Below are 17,330 nucleotides of genomic sequence, written 5' to 3'. Positions count from 1 at the left end.
TAGACTCTGGGCCAAACAGCTGGGATCTCATCCCAGCTCTGCTACATATGAGCTGGGTGATCTTGGGCAAGTCACAACCTCTGCAGGACTCAGATTCCCCATCTGTAAAACGGGGGTGATGATAGCAGTCTATTAGCCTTATAGAGTTGTTTCGAGGATTAAATGGAAAGTGTTTTGTACAGTGCCTGGGACCAGTGAGCACCACGAGTGTTAGTTATTATCATCAGTCTCACTGGGTCCTGTGAGGCACGGTCATGCCCCCACTTCAGCCACGATCCTCTCCCCCAATCTCTGATGCTCCAGCCGTGATGGCCTCCTCAGTGTTCTCCAATCTCACCCACCTTTTCCCTACCGCGGGGCCTCCCACCAGCTGTTCCAGATTTGGAATGCTGTTGGCCTAGCCAGCTCCTTCTCATCCTTCCTGTGACGCTGGAGGAGAGGCCTACCCGTCTAAAGTGCTCCCTCCCCCATTCTTCACTAGAACCAAATCCTGTGTGTTTCCTTCAGCGCCCCCTCTGTTTATGGGGCACCAGGGGTTATTGTCCAGACTCGAGCCAGACAGCCTGGGTTTGAATTCAGCCCTGCCATCTACCAGCTGGCTGCCTTCGCCTCTCTCTGTCCTCATTTCCCCATCAGTCCCTACTCCACAAGTGTCGGGGTGAAATCATTAGCACTTATACAGAGCTTAGAACATCCCTGGAGCTTAGGGAAGGCCCTGCAAGTCTGCACTACCAAGTGCTTCCCTGTTGAGGTCTAAGTGTCTCTTTCCTCTTACCTATAACCTCCCCAAAGCAGCATCCTGTCTTTTTAATTTAGTCACACAGAGGAGATGCTCATTAAAGACTCGTTCAACAAATGGAAGGAGGGGTGAATACATCTATCTGCAAAGCAACCCAGAAATGGACAAAGAAAAGCCTGAGACTCTGTCCCCGTCTGTGACCCAACAATCCTAGTTATGGGCACAGGTCCAAAGGAAATAACTCAAACAGCAAGCAAAGGAGCGACTTTCTCATGCAGGGCCGGTCACAGTGACAACCAGGAAGCTCTCAGACACGCAAGAGCCAAGCAAACAGCAGTAGGGGTTCCTGCTGAAAATGACCCAGCTGTCATGAACCACCCCCAGCCCTGGAGAGGCCACCAGGAGAGAGGGGCAGGCACTGGCCACCTGGGAATACGCCCTCTGATGAGGGGTTTTAACCCACACGTGAAAGCAGACCAAGAACAAGAGCAGGGACACAGTCTACCTATGAGCTGTGGTTAAGGGTTTAGGGGAGATCCCAACTCAGGGGAACAGCCGGTGCTGTGGGCAGGGGATGTGGAAGGGGAGGTCTTTTTTTCCCAGGAGATGTTTAGATACCCTCATAGCAAGTCCTTAAAGAGACCCGGGCAGTCTCAACCTGTCTGATCTCTAAAAGAAACCTACGGGGAGACAGGGCCTATGACGACTCTCCATTTCACAGATGCGGAAACTGAGGCACAGGATAAAAAGGCTTCCTGGCCTGGCCCCAGGAGGCTGTGTTACCCAGAAGACCAGAAGTTAACTGTGGTTAAGTCAGGGGCCAACCTACGGGCCTACGCAGCTGTCCAGTACTTTTTCCACTTTGGCCTCCTCCCAGATCCTCAGATTTCTCTTTGGACCAGAGCGGGGACTGCTGTGTAAAAATAATGATGATGATGAAGATGGTCATAGCGGCCACAGAGCAATGGTACTGGTAACAGCACTTTACAGTAACAGGGCAAGCACCTTCCCTGTATATTTACTCACTGAATTTTACCACTCTGTCCGGTGGGCACTACCATTATCCTCATTTTGCACACATGAGAACCCGAAGGCACAGAGAGGTAAAGTCACTTGACCGAGGTCACACAGCTGGCAAGCAGTAGAATCAGGATCTGAACACAGGCTACTCTCTGACTCCCTGTGAGGCTATTTTCCTCTGCACCTTCACTACTGGCCTCCATGAGACAGGGAGGCTCAGGTTCCACTTGCCACATTGTGTCCCCAGCACTTGGCATCAGACTTTCAGCAACAGGAGGATTAATACACAGAAGAGGGAGGGACTAGGAACTTTCGTCATGCTGCATTAATTCTAAGGCCTGTGTTTCTTCACACAATCATAGATCTGTGTCTCTCAGTCAATGTATCCTACCACCTCTGCCAGCCACATTTACACCGCCCATTAGCATCTCTTAAGTTAGGATGCATGTCACAACGGCCGGCCTCTTGGATTTGATGAGATGCGGTGGGCCTCTTTCAGACTGGCCTCTTCTCTAATCTTACTGCACCATGAAAGATGGCAAGAGGCTTTTTACTAAGTTTCCAGAATCAAGAAGAAAAATGAAAACTGCCCTTATTTCTTAGTCAAGCTAACCCTAGGAGAGAGGCAATCACCACCCCCGCCCGCCTCCTCACTACCGCTCCACAACAACTCAATTAACTTTAATGGAGTTGGGGTGGAGGGATGAGTGTAATTGTCAAGCTACCTGACCAGGCCACCTCGGGCAAAACTACCAGCAGCCTGATCTGATAATCTCCATCTGCCAGCTGCCTTCTTGTCTCCACAGTTCCTTCCCCAGGCCCTTGCCCAGGCCATGTTGTTTTTGCCAAACCCAGGCAGAGAGGACGCAAAAAAATCTCCTACTCAACTAAGTTCGTACAACCCTTTCCGAAGAGCCGTGGTTTCTGCGTGGCCCCACAAGAGAAATCCTCTCTGCGGGCACAGTTTCTTTCTGAAACACGCACTCAGATAGGATTTGCCTGGCAAAAGGGTTCTTATTTTAACGACTTCCGGGTCCGTAAGCTGCCTAATTTCTACAAGGCACCGGGGGAGGAGCAACATCTTGAATTCACATGTCAACTGTTTCTCAGGTTTACTGGAGATCTGATATGAGCTGTGGGAACAGGCCTGAAAAGTACAAGCAGCCACAGATGTAAAGTGTTCCTGATACACAGTCTCCCAAGGAGAAAACAGAACTGCACGGAGAGTGTTGAGTGACTAACAAATCCTGGACTTGTCCAAAATATGGCAGCACGTGGTCTGAGTCTGGGCGAGGGTTTCTCAACCTTCATACTATTGACATTTGGGTCCCAATCATTCTTTGTTATTGGGGGCCTCCCTGTGCTTTGTATAATGTCAGCAGCATCCCTGGCCTCTACCCATTAGATGCCAGTGGCACTTTCCCTCCAGTTGTGACAAACAAAAATGTTTCCAGATGCTGACAAATGTCCCCTGGGGGCAAAATACCTGGGGTTGAGAACCACTGATCTAGGCAGTTTGCAGAGTATCCTATTTTCTCATTTTAGTAGTGACATATTTAATAGCTATTAGGCGAATACAAAAACCTGTGACTTCATAAAATTCTAAAGTGATATGAACATTCCTTTTGGGATAAATTTTTTTAGGTTTTAAAAAAAAAGTGAACTTATTTAAAGAAAAGTGTTTAATAAATGTGGTAGACACAACTGGCAAGATTACTCAATAGCCTTTCCCAGCTCCCTTGTCTCTTACTGCCTCCCACTCAAGAAGCATAAAACCAAAGGCTCGTTTCCTTTGCCTCCCTTGTAGCTGGAGGTGGTCATGTGATCCAGCTCTAGTCAAGGAGACATGAGACGTCTACAGTGCCAGAAGGGCTTTGGGGGAAGATTTTTACTTTCCTGAATAGAAAGAGATAGCTGAGGCTGGTGTGGTCCTTCTCTATTCCTACCTTGAACCTAGATGTGATGGTTAGAGCTGTAGCAGCCATTTTGGGGCCTTGAGGGAAAGACAGAGAAAATGGTGTCAGCCCTAACACCAATGGGTCGCTAATCCAATGCCAGCAAGCGCCAGAGGTACTGGACCTCCTGATACATAAAAAAATAAATACTTTTATGTTTAGGCTACTGGAGTTATGATTTCTGTTTCTTGCTGCCAAATGTGATCCTAACGGGTATGAAGTGAGATATAAATGTCAAAATCATGAAGACTACACACAAATGACTGAGGGTGAGACAGTGTCGGGAAGAGGACAGGCTCTGAGGTCAAACTGGAGGGTCTGAATACTATCACATCCCTAGCTGTGTGAACATGGGCAAGTTTAACTGTGCCTCAGTTTCCCCATCAAAAAGGGATAAGAGCATGTACCCAGCATTACTGTGAGCCTAAAAAATGTACATAGAGAGAAGGCTTAGCCCACTACTTGACATAGAGTAATCTTTGATGCATGCTATTTTCTTTACAAAAATAAGCTTACCAAAGTCACATAGCAAAACAGAGATAAGGACTAGAACTGATTTAGCTGGGTTATTTGCAACACTTAGAAAGGAAACTGCCTTTAAGGATTGTATTTGAAATACCGCTGCCTTGGAGCTAATGGCTAAGTGAGGAGAGGGAAAAGCAAGCAACCAAGACTTCCCAGAGGATCCAAGTCTAGAAGTCCAGACCACCCCGTTCTCTCCCAGCTCTAGCCACACTAGCCTTCCTTGTTAAACTGGAGCTTCTGTGCACACTTTTCCCACTGCCTAGAACACTTTTACCTTCTGCTTTTGCCTATGTAATAAACTGATAGTTGTACCCCAATATCCATTCTTCCTTAACCCCTAGTGACACAATCTTCAGCTGCGTACAAGTCTGTCCAGAAAGGAAACTACATTTCTCAGACTCTCTTGCAGCTACATGTGGTCATGAGACTAGTCACTGGCCAATGGGTTATGAACAGAAGTGATGTGAGTGACCTCTGGGTTGCACCCTTCTGCCCCTTTGGCTCTGGCTGGAATGTGGGTGTGGAGGTGCACCATCCTGATCACAATGAGGGCAGCACCTGGGGACAGCAGAGCAGCATGATGGGAGGAGCCTGGGCACCTGACACCCTCAGGGACAGAGCTGCCACACTAAGCTGGGATTTTTACACCAGAGAGAAATTACCTTCTATCTTAAGCCACTGTTTTGGGGGGGTCTTTGCCACAACAACCAAACCTATATCCTCATATAGGCTCTCCTTTCTTTCGATCAATCAGATCATACCCCTCCCTCTTTCGCCCCCCACCACACTCCCTGAGCACAGAGCTCCCCTTCACAGCACTTCACGGCTATGATTTTCCAGTCATTTGTTCAACCTCCTCACAAGACTGGAAGCTCAAGGATGGCCGGGAGTTCTGCTCTGCACATCTTTGGATTCCCAGTATCAAATTCAGGGCAAGGATTTTCAGCAGACCCTCAGAGAACGTCGACTGAAATGGGGCCAGACCACAGGGCCAATGGGCAAGAGCTCTGTCCTCTGAGTGCAATCCAAGGGTCTGGGGCACTGACCCTCAGAGGTTCTGTCTCCTGCAAGGGGCACCCAAGAGGCTGGAAGACCTGTCCATCCAACACCCACACAACCTTGCTTCACATTTTCCCCAGATTCTCCTTATACAGAAGTTAAAAAACAAGGCTATCCTACTGCCTGGAGAGGGAACAATTATTAGCAAATTACTTAATTAGGTTCATGTTGACATTTCATCTTCCAGTAAATATGTTAATTAAAAATGGATCAAATCCAAGACGCACAGTAAATGAAAACTAAAATAAAGAATACGTTTTCATGAAATTCCTGCTTTTAAAAAATACCTTAGGGGGAGGGTATAGCTCAAGTGGTAGAGCACATGCTTGGCATGCATGAGGTCCTGGGTTCAATTCCCAGGACCTCCTCTAAGAATAAATAAGTAAACCTAATTACCCCCCCAAAAAAAATCTAAAAAATACCTTATACTTAGGATATGCAGAGAAAAGAGACTGAAAATTAAAATGCTAACAAGAGGTGATCTCTAGAAGAGTGTTAATTATGGAGGATTTTCACATTTTACCATACTCATTCCTGTACTGTTTCATTTTATACTGTACCTCTTGTAATACAAGACAAAGAAGAGAATAAGAGAAAAGAAAAAAGTCCCTTTAAGAAATTCAATCACTACCATGTTTATAGTAACAGAAAACCTGGAACTTCCCAAGTATGCATGCATCTGTCAGCAGCTTTCAGAGCTGTCATTGCCCACCTTCACTCATATGTCATGGATTTAGGTAGTTAAGCAAGTCCTCTTAATCCTAAACTACAAAGAAAATCTGCAGAATGAATTTCCCCACCCAACAGTGCAACTTCAGAGCTGGCAGCTGATACCCCAGCATGCCTCAGCCAGACCCAGACATCCTACAGACACCCTATAACAACTGGGTGAATTAGTCTGAATCCTCAGATGCTGGGGACCAGTGTCTGAATCCCTGGGGTCAGGCTGGGCTCCGTCCTGATTCTACGAAGGTCCGCATAGGCTCAGAGGATGTAAGATGATAAACCAGAAGAGAATCGCCACACCAGAAATCCCCACTGCCCTGTCCCCAACTGTCCACCACTGTCTGGCCTCCTTCAGAACCGCAGCTAGGGCCTGCTGAGCTTTGCTAAGCATCCTCTAGATCTTGCCTCTTTTCTTCCCCACAGCTCCACAAGATCCATGGCATGATCATCATCCCCACTTTACGGATGAGGACACTGAGGCTCCCAGAAGTTAAGTAACTGGCCCAAGGTCGCACACTGAGAACTCACAGGACCTATTTTCGAACCCAGGCTCCTGAACCTGGTCTCTTGACCCCAGCCATACACATCCCCATGCCTGCAGCGGCCAATGCTCGTATTCTCACCACCACTGCCAACTCATACCGTCTTTGGGAATAAAGAGGGTTTGACCCAGGGGGTGAGCCCTTTCTCCAACCCCTCCCCACCAAACATGCAAGTGAGCCTGGAAATGGGCCAGCCCTGCCCCCAGCACCAAGTGTGAACCTTGGGATCTCGGTGGACCGAAGTAACAGGGAAAAAAAAAAAAAATGAAGGGGCCCATTACACTGCAACTGCAGTCCTCAGAGTCTAATCTACCACATGTCTCTTCTCCTTGACCCTGGGTTAGTGAAATTAATGATTTTGAGGAAGAAGCCTTATCAAAGGGCTCCTAGATAACCTAACTAAATTATAACTTCCAGGTCACCTTGCCCAGCACCCTGCAGCTCCAACTTTCCACTGGCCTCCCGGCTTGTAAGGGTAATCAGAGGGACTAGGCACTGCCTTTCATCAGCTCTTAATAATAATAAAAACAACAACAAAAATGATGGGCACTCTGAGAGACCCTGCTAGAACTGAGCCAACACTTTTTTAAAAAACAAGCAAGGCTGTAGCTAGGACAAAACGTTTTCAAATGATTTGAGATATTCCCTCTACTCCTAAGAATATGCTGTAAGGAAATAAGTCAACCGGCACAAGCTATATGACATTCATTACAAGGTTTTCTTTAAAAGGAACAAAAAGAAGGGGGAAAACAGCAACCTAAATGCCAAACCACAGGCAATGATTAAGTAAATTACAGTCCACCAATACAGGAACTATTATTGCTTGGACATTTAAAGGTGTAATTACAAAAGTTGTGCAGGAACATGGGAAAATTCTTACAAGAATAAATGAAAACGTGGGATAGAAAATGGTACACACTTTCCAAGTGCAACCTTGCAAGACCACATAAGAACCTGGACAAGAATCAGATGTTAATACACCAACAAAAAATCCACGCTGGTTTGTAAGTGAAAGGAGCAATATACAGAACGTAATTTAGAATATGAACCTATTTGGGGAGGAAAAAAAGATACCCATTCTCATTTTCTGCCCACCTGATGGAAACATATGCGCAACACACACGACAGACAAAGGGGCAAGATTCCCAACATACCGAGACCTCTGTAAATGAACAGGAAAAAGCAAACCAGAGTAAAGATGCACAAAAAAGATCACGGAAAGAAAGACGTGCACAGAAAACTGTGAAACCACCAGGGAATATGTCGTAGCATGTTCAGCTTCTAACTTCTAAGGGAAATGCAGGTGAAAATAAGATATATCTTTTATCCATCAAATTAACAGAAATTTGGCCATGTCCCCGGCCGGGAAAGATTCAGAGAAATGGGAGTTTTCACTCCGTCGCTAAGAATGGACTTGCTACAATCTTTCTCAAAAATAACCAGCCAATACCCATTAAAAATTAAAATTTACATAATTTGAACCCGTGTACAAGGATGTTTACTGGAGCATTGTTTACAGAAACAAAAAAAAAATGGGAAATAACACAAGTGACATTATTAATTGGGAAACAGCTGAACAAATTACAGCAAATTTTTAACTTTGAATATTATATAACTTGCTAAAAAAATTACTAGTGACATTCTAGGTATCACCATGTACCAAATGTTAAGAAAAAATAATAAGCAGAGTAATGGTTATAACATAATCCATTTTATTTTTAAACATATTATTTATGTTTAGAAACGTTTCTATGATTACAGAGAAAGAACTGGAAGAATACTTTAGTTACCGGTTAGAGACAGAGCTAACACTTTATTTAAATATCTTGGTGGTGTTTTGTCACAAGGAGTGTCACTTTGGGAACCAGAAAACTGTACAATTAAACCAGAAGGTTTATGTGTAAAAAATAAATCAGAGTTGTATTAGCATGGTGGGATTTTAAGTAAAACTTTTACATGTTGTTAAACTGTTGGCATAAAAGAACTTCTTAAACAGAGAAGAATGTGTAAACTTAAACTTATTTCTTTATAAAATTGGACCAAAACCAAGCACTGTCTGGACCGTAAGGTTTAACTCTGCTGGGCAAAACCCTCTCATACACAGGGAAGCAATGTGGGACTGGTCAATTCCCAGCTTAACCAATGCCCTCAAATGCCAAGCACACACAGCAGGTGCTTAATAAATGCTGGTGAGTCCATTCATGGGAATATAAACTACAGCTGCCGCTTGACATAAGAACTATCAGATTTCAAAATGCACCTATCCCCCAACCCGGCAATTTCTCATGGGGGATTTACTCTGCTAGTCACTTACACCTACTGGCACAGAGCGCAAAGAGGCGGCGGGGTTCTTCACGCAGAAAACTGGAACCAACCACCCCAAGGGTAACCGAGGGGGGACTGGGTGAATACACGGCACGGTCACGTAATGGAAGAACGCACGGCTTGTAATGAAGTATTATTTCCTTTTTCTTTCAATTTGCAAGGACTTAGCATGGAAAGAAAATCCACGCTGGTTTGTAAGTGAAAGGAGCAAGATACAGAACGTAATTTAGAATATGAACCTATTTGGGGAGGAAAAAAAGATACCCATTCTCATTTTCTGCCCACCTTCCCCCCCCACCCCCGCCCATTCCCTCTCACTCTTCAGACATATTTGCATATGCTCGGACTTTTTCTAGAAGGGCAAGTAAGAAACTACCACCAATGGCGTCTTCTGTGAACACAGCACCGGTAGGGGAAGTACTGAAATTTTTACTTTCCCTGTATATTCTTCTAGAATATAGCTTTATTCTAGAATTTTAAAACATTTTTTCAAAAAGTTTTTAACAAGATACTTTTTTAAAAGAGCACAAGTGAAAAAGTTACCATGCAAGAGCTTCCAGATCAATTCAACATCTAGTTTTAAAAGAGTTTTCTAGCGATCTATAGAAAGTCATCTTAATCACGCAGGAAAGCATTTCAAGATCTTAACAGGTCATGAAAAGCCTTTGGAGGGAAATTAAGAGCAGTGGGGAAACCCAACTTGATCGGACTCTGAATGGTGCAGCTACCGTTCTGAAACAGATGAGACTTAAAAATAGAAACTTTTTTTTTAAAAACCTGAGTCTCAAACATAAATGGATCAGAAGCTGATGACTATCACTCTATTTCCTCTCCGAGCTGCAGTAAGCTTCCTAGTTGGAGTTTCCAGGCCCTTATTATTACCACAAGCCATTTTATTAGTGCTTTCTGTGTTTTTGCAGATGCTCCAGGCAAGACTTTCATGACACAGGCTCTCCAGTTCCTTTGACCACCCCAAGCACCTCAGGGCCTCCGTACTTGCTGTTCCCTCTATCTGGTACTCCCTTCCTCCAGCCCGTTGCAGCCAGCTTTGCCATTCCAGTCATAGGTCAAATGTCATCCCCTCCGAAAGGCCTTCCCTAGACATACTCCTATCACAGCTTGCACCCCAGTTCTTCCCAGTTCACGGCTTGATCATGCCTGTATCCGAAGGGTCTAGAACAGTGCCAGAAGCACAGAGTAGATGCTCAATTAATAATAAAAGATTGACTAAGTGAAAGAGTGAGAAACGGTTGTGGGAAGAACAAGAGAATGAACCCAGTGTTTAAAGAGCACGCTGAAGTTCTCTGTGCTGGGAAAACTTAGGCACTTGATAAATGCTCTCCAGAAAGGAAGGCATTCCCACACAGATAGTTACCCAAGAGGCCAATAAAAGGTAAACTGAGGTTCTCAAAGAGACAACACACTGGGATGGAATGGAAAAGCCCCATAAAGCCTCAATTACTACCTGAGGGTACTGGATGCCACCCTCTCTGGTCATCCAGACCCAGCTTCCGGAACCTGGCAACCTCCCCCAGCAGATGAACCCCGTAATTATACCAAGGGGACACTTAAGTGTACTCTTGACTTTGTAATTGTCCACCTATCCTGGGGCAGTTTCAGATGAAGGAGCAATGCTTCAAAGCTAACCTCTAAAAACAGGCATTTCACCCTGGATTCAACCCTCACACACACTCCCCGCAACCAGAATGGATTAGGGGAGAAAAGCCCAGCCCATGATGGAAAGAGGCAAACAGCATGGAAACAGCTGCAACTTCCTTCTCTGCCTAATTGGAGTTTAACCTCTTCACCGTCTCATTAAGCTTCTCCAAGGCAACCCCAATAAGCCAATTATGTGAGAAGTTCAAGTCTCAAAACTCTTTGGAAAATGCAAAAGTCTTGCCCAGATTTCTCCTCCAGATTCCTCCACACCAGCGGCTCTAGGACTCTGCCACCCAGGGGAACTTCAGCGCCGTCTGGAGACATTTTTGTTGCCAAAACAGGGGGAGAAGCTACTGGGTTAGAGACCAGAGATGCTACTGACAGTCCGCAATGCACTGGGCAGACCCCACAAGATGTCCAGAGCCAGAGCGGCCAGGCTAAGAAACTGCTCCACCCCTCCCATCCCTCCCTGACACTGGCTTCCTCAGCCTGGGAGAGGTAAGGAGAGGTTCCCCACCCCCATCAGAGGGGACGCTGCCCCAGTTTCCATGCCAGGTTGGGGGAAGCACTCACCTCAGGATGTTCAAGTCCTTGTCATTATCCCAACCCATGTTATTAGCACTTCATTTCTTTTTGCCAAATGTTCGGGCAAGTTTTTATGGCTAGAGTTTTACCGATCATTAAGGTCTGATAAAATGCAGACCTTACCCCACCATGAAAATCTGGAGCCAACATCCAAACCAGACACCTGCCTTAAGTTCTCCGGGCATCCATAATGAGTGCACCCATCCCCCTCCTGCCCACAGGACCGAGCCAGACTCGCAGCATCAAACTAGTGAGTGAGCCAGATCAGCCCCAGTCACTTAACCAAAAGTTTGCGCTTCAAAGCAGAAGCCAATGCAAATGCCTACATAGGTGCCAGGTGGGTTCCACCAGGGAGAGAAGCAGACGAGGTGAGAAAGCACGATGAAAAAAGGCAATGGACACGGGGCCTTAGAATTAAGGCTGCAATAAGTGGGCGGGGGATTGTGGCAACCTGGAGCGAGCAGGCCTGTTCTGGAGGGACAGCCCCAGCCGACCACTGCCATGTAAAACTGCAGGCCCTCATGCTATCAACTCTTCTGATTTTGCCAAAGTCAGAAATCTAGATTTTTCTGTGAAACCTTCCAATCGGTAAATAGTAGCAATTACAGTAATTCATAATTAAAAGAAAGCCAAACCAGCATATTAAGGGGCTAGATCTAACCTCCCACACCCATGGAACCCGTCCCTCAGACACTGAAATTCAAATGTTAATTGTGCCTACCCTGTGCAAGGCACTGAGTCCTAGGGACAGACAGACAAGACTCAGTTCTGACCCTTGCAAGATAAAATATAAGCAGGCAGATGTGGAAGCTGGAAAGCTCACTCTACCTGAGTATTCAATGCTGACTGGTGAGTGACTATTTCATCCTTAGAGGGCTCCGGAAAGAGGCTTCAACTTGGCTCATAAGTCATTCCAAAGCTTCATATCATTTGTTCACTGAACATTTACTGAGCATCTATGTTCCAGGCACTGTTCCAGGTGCTGGGATTAAGGCCATGAAAACAAACACAGGCAAGAACCCCTGCCCCTGTGACACTGATCTTTTGGTGGGAGTTTAGAGAGCAGACAACATAAACAAAAGATTTGGTGTATTAGATGGCAGTAAGTGGTGTGGGATAGGGGTGGGGTGGGGGAAGGACTGGGAGGACAAGAAAGTGGCAGGGAGTCAGGAAAAGGCTGCCTGAGATGACACCTAAACAAGGATTGAAAGGTGCAGGAGCATTCTGGGCAGGGGAAACAGTAAGTGCAAAGGCCCCGAGGCAGCCTGGTAGACAGCGTGTCTGAAGCGGAGGGAGACAGAAAGTAGCAGGCGATGTGGTCAGAGAGGTGATGGGGCCAGATGCTATCAGGCCTTACAGGCTACCTTAAGCCCTCTGCCTTTTACCCTGAGGAAAGCGGGGAGTCACTACAAGGTTTTAAGCAGAAGGAGGAGAGGATCTGACCTGTGTCTTTAACAGGATCCTGCTGGCTGCTGGGTTGAGCCTAGACAGTAGCAGTCAAGGAGGACAGCAGGGAGAGCACTGAGGTGGGAATGTTCAAACGCAGGATGGAGCTGATGGTGGCTCTGGACAGAGAGGCAGCTGGGGAGGCTTGTGAGAAGCAGGAAGATTTGAAACATTTTGAAGGAATGGGCAACAGGATTTGCTGACAGAGCAGATGTGAAATGGGAGGGAAAGAGGGGAGTCAGGGAAGATGTGGGGTTGTGGCCTGAGCCTCTGAGGACAGGGCTCCCATCAACCAAGAGGGGGAGTGCTGGTGGGGAGGGCTCCAAGTTCTGTGCGGGATTCAGTAAGTTGGAGACACCCATGAGACACCCAGGTGGAGACACCGGTTCCAAAAAGTTGAGAACACGAACGGAAAGAGATTTTTTCATCCACCACCGAGTTCCAGAGGTGAGGCTCCCTCAAGACTATCACAGTCAGAGCTGGTCCCCTGGGGGAAGGAGATCACGGTTCCTTGTAAGCCAAAAGGGGCCGCTGGGGCTTCCTTCTTGCAAGGCCGGAGCGCAGCCTGGGAACCCTGGACTAGCCTTTGCCCCGCCTTGTCCTCTCTGAGTCCCTTTTCTCCTCCCAAAGCCATTTATTTACCTTGTCACACTGCCATTCTGGGCCTGAATCAACATCCATGAAGCAGGGTGAGCAGAGGGGAGGACCCCATCAGTTCCAGGGTCCCTTTGGCTCTACTCCACAGGGAGAGGGGGGAGACTGGAAGGAGGGGTGGGTGTAAAGGAGAAGAGAGGAAGGGGGATGAAGGCAAAGTGATGAATCCAAAATCCAGTGAAAAACTTGGGAGAATGGACGGCTCTTCACAGATTGTTGTGAAGCCAAAAGGAGCTATTACAGCAGGAATTAGACCAACTCCAAGGCCAGACATTACCCCAAGAGGAACTTCTACTAGCTTCTTCTCCCACCCTTTGGCAGCTAATTCGAATACTTCAGGGGTTACTGAGTTGGAGGATGGCTGGTAAGCAGGATGCCATGAACCATGACACGGATCTGCCACTTCCATCCACTCCCAGCAGCAGCAGTAGGTACAAAAATTAACTGGAGAATTCCAGTTAGTGGACCGCATACATGGACTGAGCGCTAACTATATACCCAGCGGCAGCATTCCAAGCACCTGATAAGGATTCGCTTGGTACCGTGTTATCACCGCCATTATCCACAAGGGGAAACTGAGGTATGGAGGGAAAAAGTAAGTCGCCCAAGCTGCAGAGCCAGGATCTGAACTCCAGGAATGTGAGCACTTGCTCAGAGCCACCATTCTACTCTACTGCTTACCAACTTATCATTTACTTTAGGACATTTTCTGATTTTTCTATGCCGGACATGCAACGTATTAAAAAACAAATATTTTCTTAAAAATTAACTCGCAAGGGGAGGCCCAAGCCCACTCTCCTAACCATCATTCAAACATCAGCCACAAAACAGCCTTTCCTACCTGCCCCATGCCAGCCACCTCCAATAAAGAAAGCAAGCCAAGCGCTGGTCAACTCAGCCCCTATTTTCCATTTAGATAATGAAGGTCCTCTTGGTTTTCCATCCTGGAGTATTTGTCTGAGTGAAGGCAGTAAGTCAGCCGAACCCTCATCACAGGTTCCTCCCCATCCTGGTTGTTCTGGACATTTCCTGGGGCTGAGAGGCAGGCAAAGGCCCAGGAACAAAGCTCTGATAAGAGTCTCAGGTGGGCTAGTCGCCCAGATTTCTAAACACATGACCTTAGTTAAGGGAGGAACCCGGCATGAGTGGGTGGGTGGCCCAATCCCATGCCCTAGTGGAAGAAAAAATGTGTCCACAGGAAGGACAAGCAACTCGAAACATACAACGTCATCTTTGGAGAGGATAATAATAAGGATTGCTTAAATCTGTGCAGGGCATGGGCTGAGCCACTGGCACAGATGAATTCACTTACTCTTCTCAACAAATAAGAGACTGGGACCTTGGCGGGGGTAGGGGGGCTCCTCCTATTTTACAGATTAGGAAACTGACGCCCAGAGAGGCATATTGGCTTGTCCAAGGTCACACAGTTATCTAATGGCTGGGAGCCCAGTCTCTCTTGCCCTTGAGTGTACGCCCTGGAAAACACATTAGTCGCTTGCTTTCTATTCTATTTGGTTTCTCCTGCTACCTGGAAATTCTCATGTCCCAGCTGCCTGCTCTTTAACTCTGGTTCCAGGGCACCTCCGAAAACTGGGACATCTGGCAAGTCCAGAAATCCAGAGGGAGGAGGGGCAGAGGAAAGCCTGCAAGACCAAGGACTGGGTAAGATGGAAGAGCCTGCAGCGGCGAAGGCCAAACACCTGGCAATTTCTGTATAAGTCCTTGAGAGGAGAAAAAACAACTGGTTTCCCCCAGATGAGCTTCTTCAGCTGACTAAACAGAGGACACTCCCAAACCCATTCAACTTTGGAAAACTGAAAACCTGGTTAGCCATCAACTGCCAGCTGCCATCAACAAAATACAACCCAGTGCAAAATCTAATTTATGGTCGCCTATTTTTTCCCCTCTGTAATTTACAAGAAGAAAAAAAACAAGGAAATACATCAGGGTTCACAGCAACACTAAACCAGATTCCCCATCTGATTTTTTGCAGAAATCATCTTGTTGTTGTTACACCTGGTATGGGGAGCAAGGACTCCTCAGATTTTCCTCTCTGCTAAGTAGAATCCTACTTTGCAAATAGTCTGCCCTCCAATCATTCCTGGACCCTGAATGCAAAGCATCTGTACTATTTCCAGCCCCAGAGTAAATCTCAGATCCCACTGGCCTGAAAATGTAAGACGTACCCAGATATGTTTGGTTGCTCTATCAAGTAATACCGCCAAAAAATAAAGCTTTCCCATGGGGCCCTCAAGGATGACTTTTCAACACTTCAAATGCAGTCTGCAAGGAGAGGACCACAAAACAGAACAAGATATTTTCGGATGCTAATCACTGCCTCCAAAGAACCCATGATGTTTCTCTCTCCTGATTCTTAAATAAAGTGGAAAAACTATCCTTTCCAGATTTGCATACCGTGTTTACCAATTACTCAAGACGGTAGGACACAGAATTGCTTCCTGTAACAGAGGCAAATCGCATTAGAGGGAAATTAAAGACCAAGACACTGGGGATTAAACCAGAGAGTGGACGGCAGGGACCCAGCCACGCTCAGCATAGAACATTTAGAAGAAACCGTGCCAGGGGATAAAACCCAAAGCGGGACCCCACAGAGAGAAGCCTCAAATTACAGGGGTGGAACGGCACGCCCACCGCTACCAGGATCCTGGGCATCCTCAGCTGTACCCCAAACCAGACCCTAGGCTCACGCAAGACAGGGCAGGGTTGAGTAGCCCTACCTTCTTTCCTGGCTGTACCCCAAACTTTGCTGATTCTCCCCTGTTCCCCCAAACTCCCCTCAAAGTAATTAAGCAGAAACAAAGTATAAGGTGACAAAAACACGTAAGCAGGAGAGTAATGTGGATGGAAAATAACTGGGGAGAGGCAAACCTCAACCCAGTCACTTGGAAGCCCCTTTCTATAGCCTGACCCCCTCCCCCGCTCAGTCCTTTGGTAACCGAGAGTTTGTGAAGGGGGGCCTCAACCTACAGAGGAAATGGGGGAACTTAAGCAGGGAGACACTCCCTTATCTCTGGAGTCCCCTTCCCTGGGAGGTTATTTTTAGTTGGAACGGGAACCCCAAAATAGAAAGGGTTTTTTTTCTATTTTGAGCCCCCTCTTTTCAGCCTCCTCTCCCAGGCTCTGGCCCCTCACCTTTCCCCAGAAGCCCCAAAGCCCGGCACAAGCAATCCCTCCCCAACGCCCTGCCTCCCGGGAACCGAGTCACCCAAGTTTTCCCCCATCAATTACACCCCCGAAGGGGCTGGCCGCGGGCGGGGTGGAAAGCGGATCCTCCAGGCCGGCTGCAGAGCCGGGAGCGCGGCGCTCGGGGCGGCAGGGTGCCTGGGGCTGCGGGCCCGGCCCGCCCAGCACGGCGCTTCCCCTCCGCCGGCCGGCCTCCCCGCCCGCCGACCGCCCTCCCTCCCGCTACCAGCCGCCAGCCCCACGCGGCTCGGGCGGCCGCCGAGCACGTACCCAGAAGGGGTCGGAGCCATCTACGCTGCAGAAGCCGCGGAGCGCCATGCGGCCGGCTCAGGCACGGCGGGCAGCGGCGGGCGGACGGGCCCGGCTGCTGGTGGCGGCGGCGGCGGCGGCGGCGGCGGCGAGGGCGGGAGGCAGCGGCGGAGGGAGCCGGGGCCGCAACGCCGCCTGGTTGGCCAGCGCGTCACGGGGATGCGGCGGCCCCGCCCCGCGCGGCCCCGCCCCGCTCACCTCGCCGGGCGGGCGAGGGCGGCGTGGGGAGGCTGCACCCGTGCGGCTTCGATCCCGTGGCCCCGGACACTACCCACCCACCCCATAGAAGCCCCGGGGAAGGCCGCTCCAGATGCTTCCAGGACCTTTCTGTCCAGGCCCTGCCACCAGTTTTCAAATCCTGCTGTAACAACGACGACGACAGCAACAATAATAATAATGAGCAGGGGGAAATAACATGAACTCCTCCCGCTATGAGCCCGGAGAGTGTCAGACACCTTAGCTGTGTCCTCATCGGACTTCACGATTATGACTCCCTTTTCGTGGAGGAAGAAAACAAGAGGCAGAGAGGTTGAGTGGCTTCTCCAGGGTCACTGGGCTTACCCAGCCTGCAGAGCTGATGCA

The 17,330-nt window shown here is 48.0% G+C and overlaps 1 protein-coding gene across 4 annotated transcripts in view; it reads right to left on the bottom strand.

The window, feature by feature from the left end:
• The window catches only part of ABCC1 (ATP binding cassette subfamily C member 1 (ABCC1 blood group)), a 126,705-nt gene extending 109,866 nt beyond the window's left edge, over positions 1-16,839 (bottom strand). For all 4 annotated transcript variants that reach the window (XM_064478472.1, XM_064478471.1, XM_064478473.1 and 1 more), the window contains exon 1: positions 16,710-16,839. In XM_064478472.1, the coding sequence (XP_064334542.1) occupies positions 16,710-16,757 (48 nt within the window). In that variant the 5' untranslated portion in view covers positions 16,758-16,839. The remainder of the gene's footprint in view (positions 1-16,709) is intronic.
• Positions 16,840-17,330: the final 491 nt, after the last annotated feature.

The sequence above is a fragment of the Camelus dromedarius genome, chromosome 24 (assembly GCF_036321535.1).
Source record: "Camelus dromedarius isolate mCamDro1 chromosome 24, mCamDro1.pat, whole genome shotgun sequence".
In the NCBI taxonomy this organism is placed as follows: Eukaryota; Metazoa; Chordata; class Mammalia; order Artiodactyla; family Camelidae; genus Camelus; species Camelus dromedarius.
Note: the sequence above shows the minus strand (reverse complement) of the source record. Positions and strands in the feature narration are given on the sequence as shown.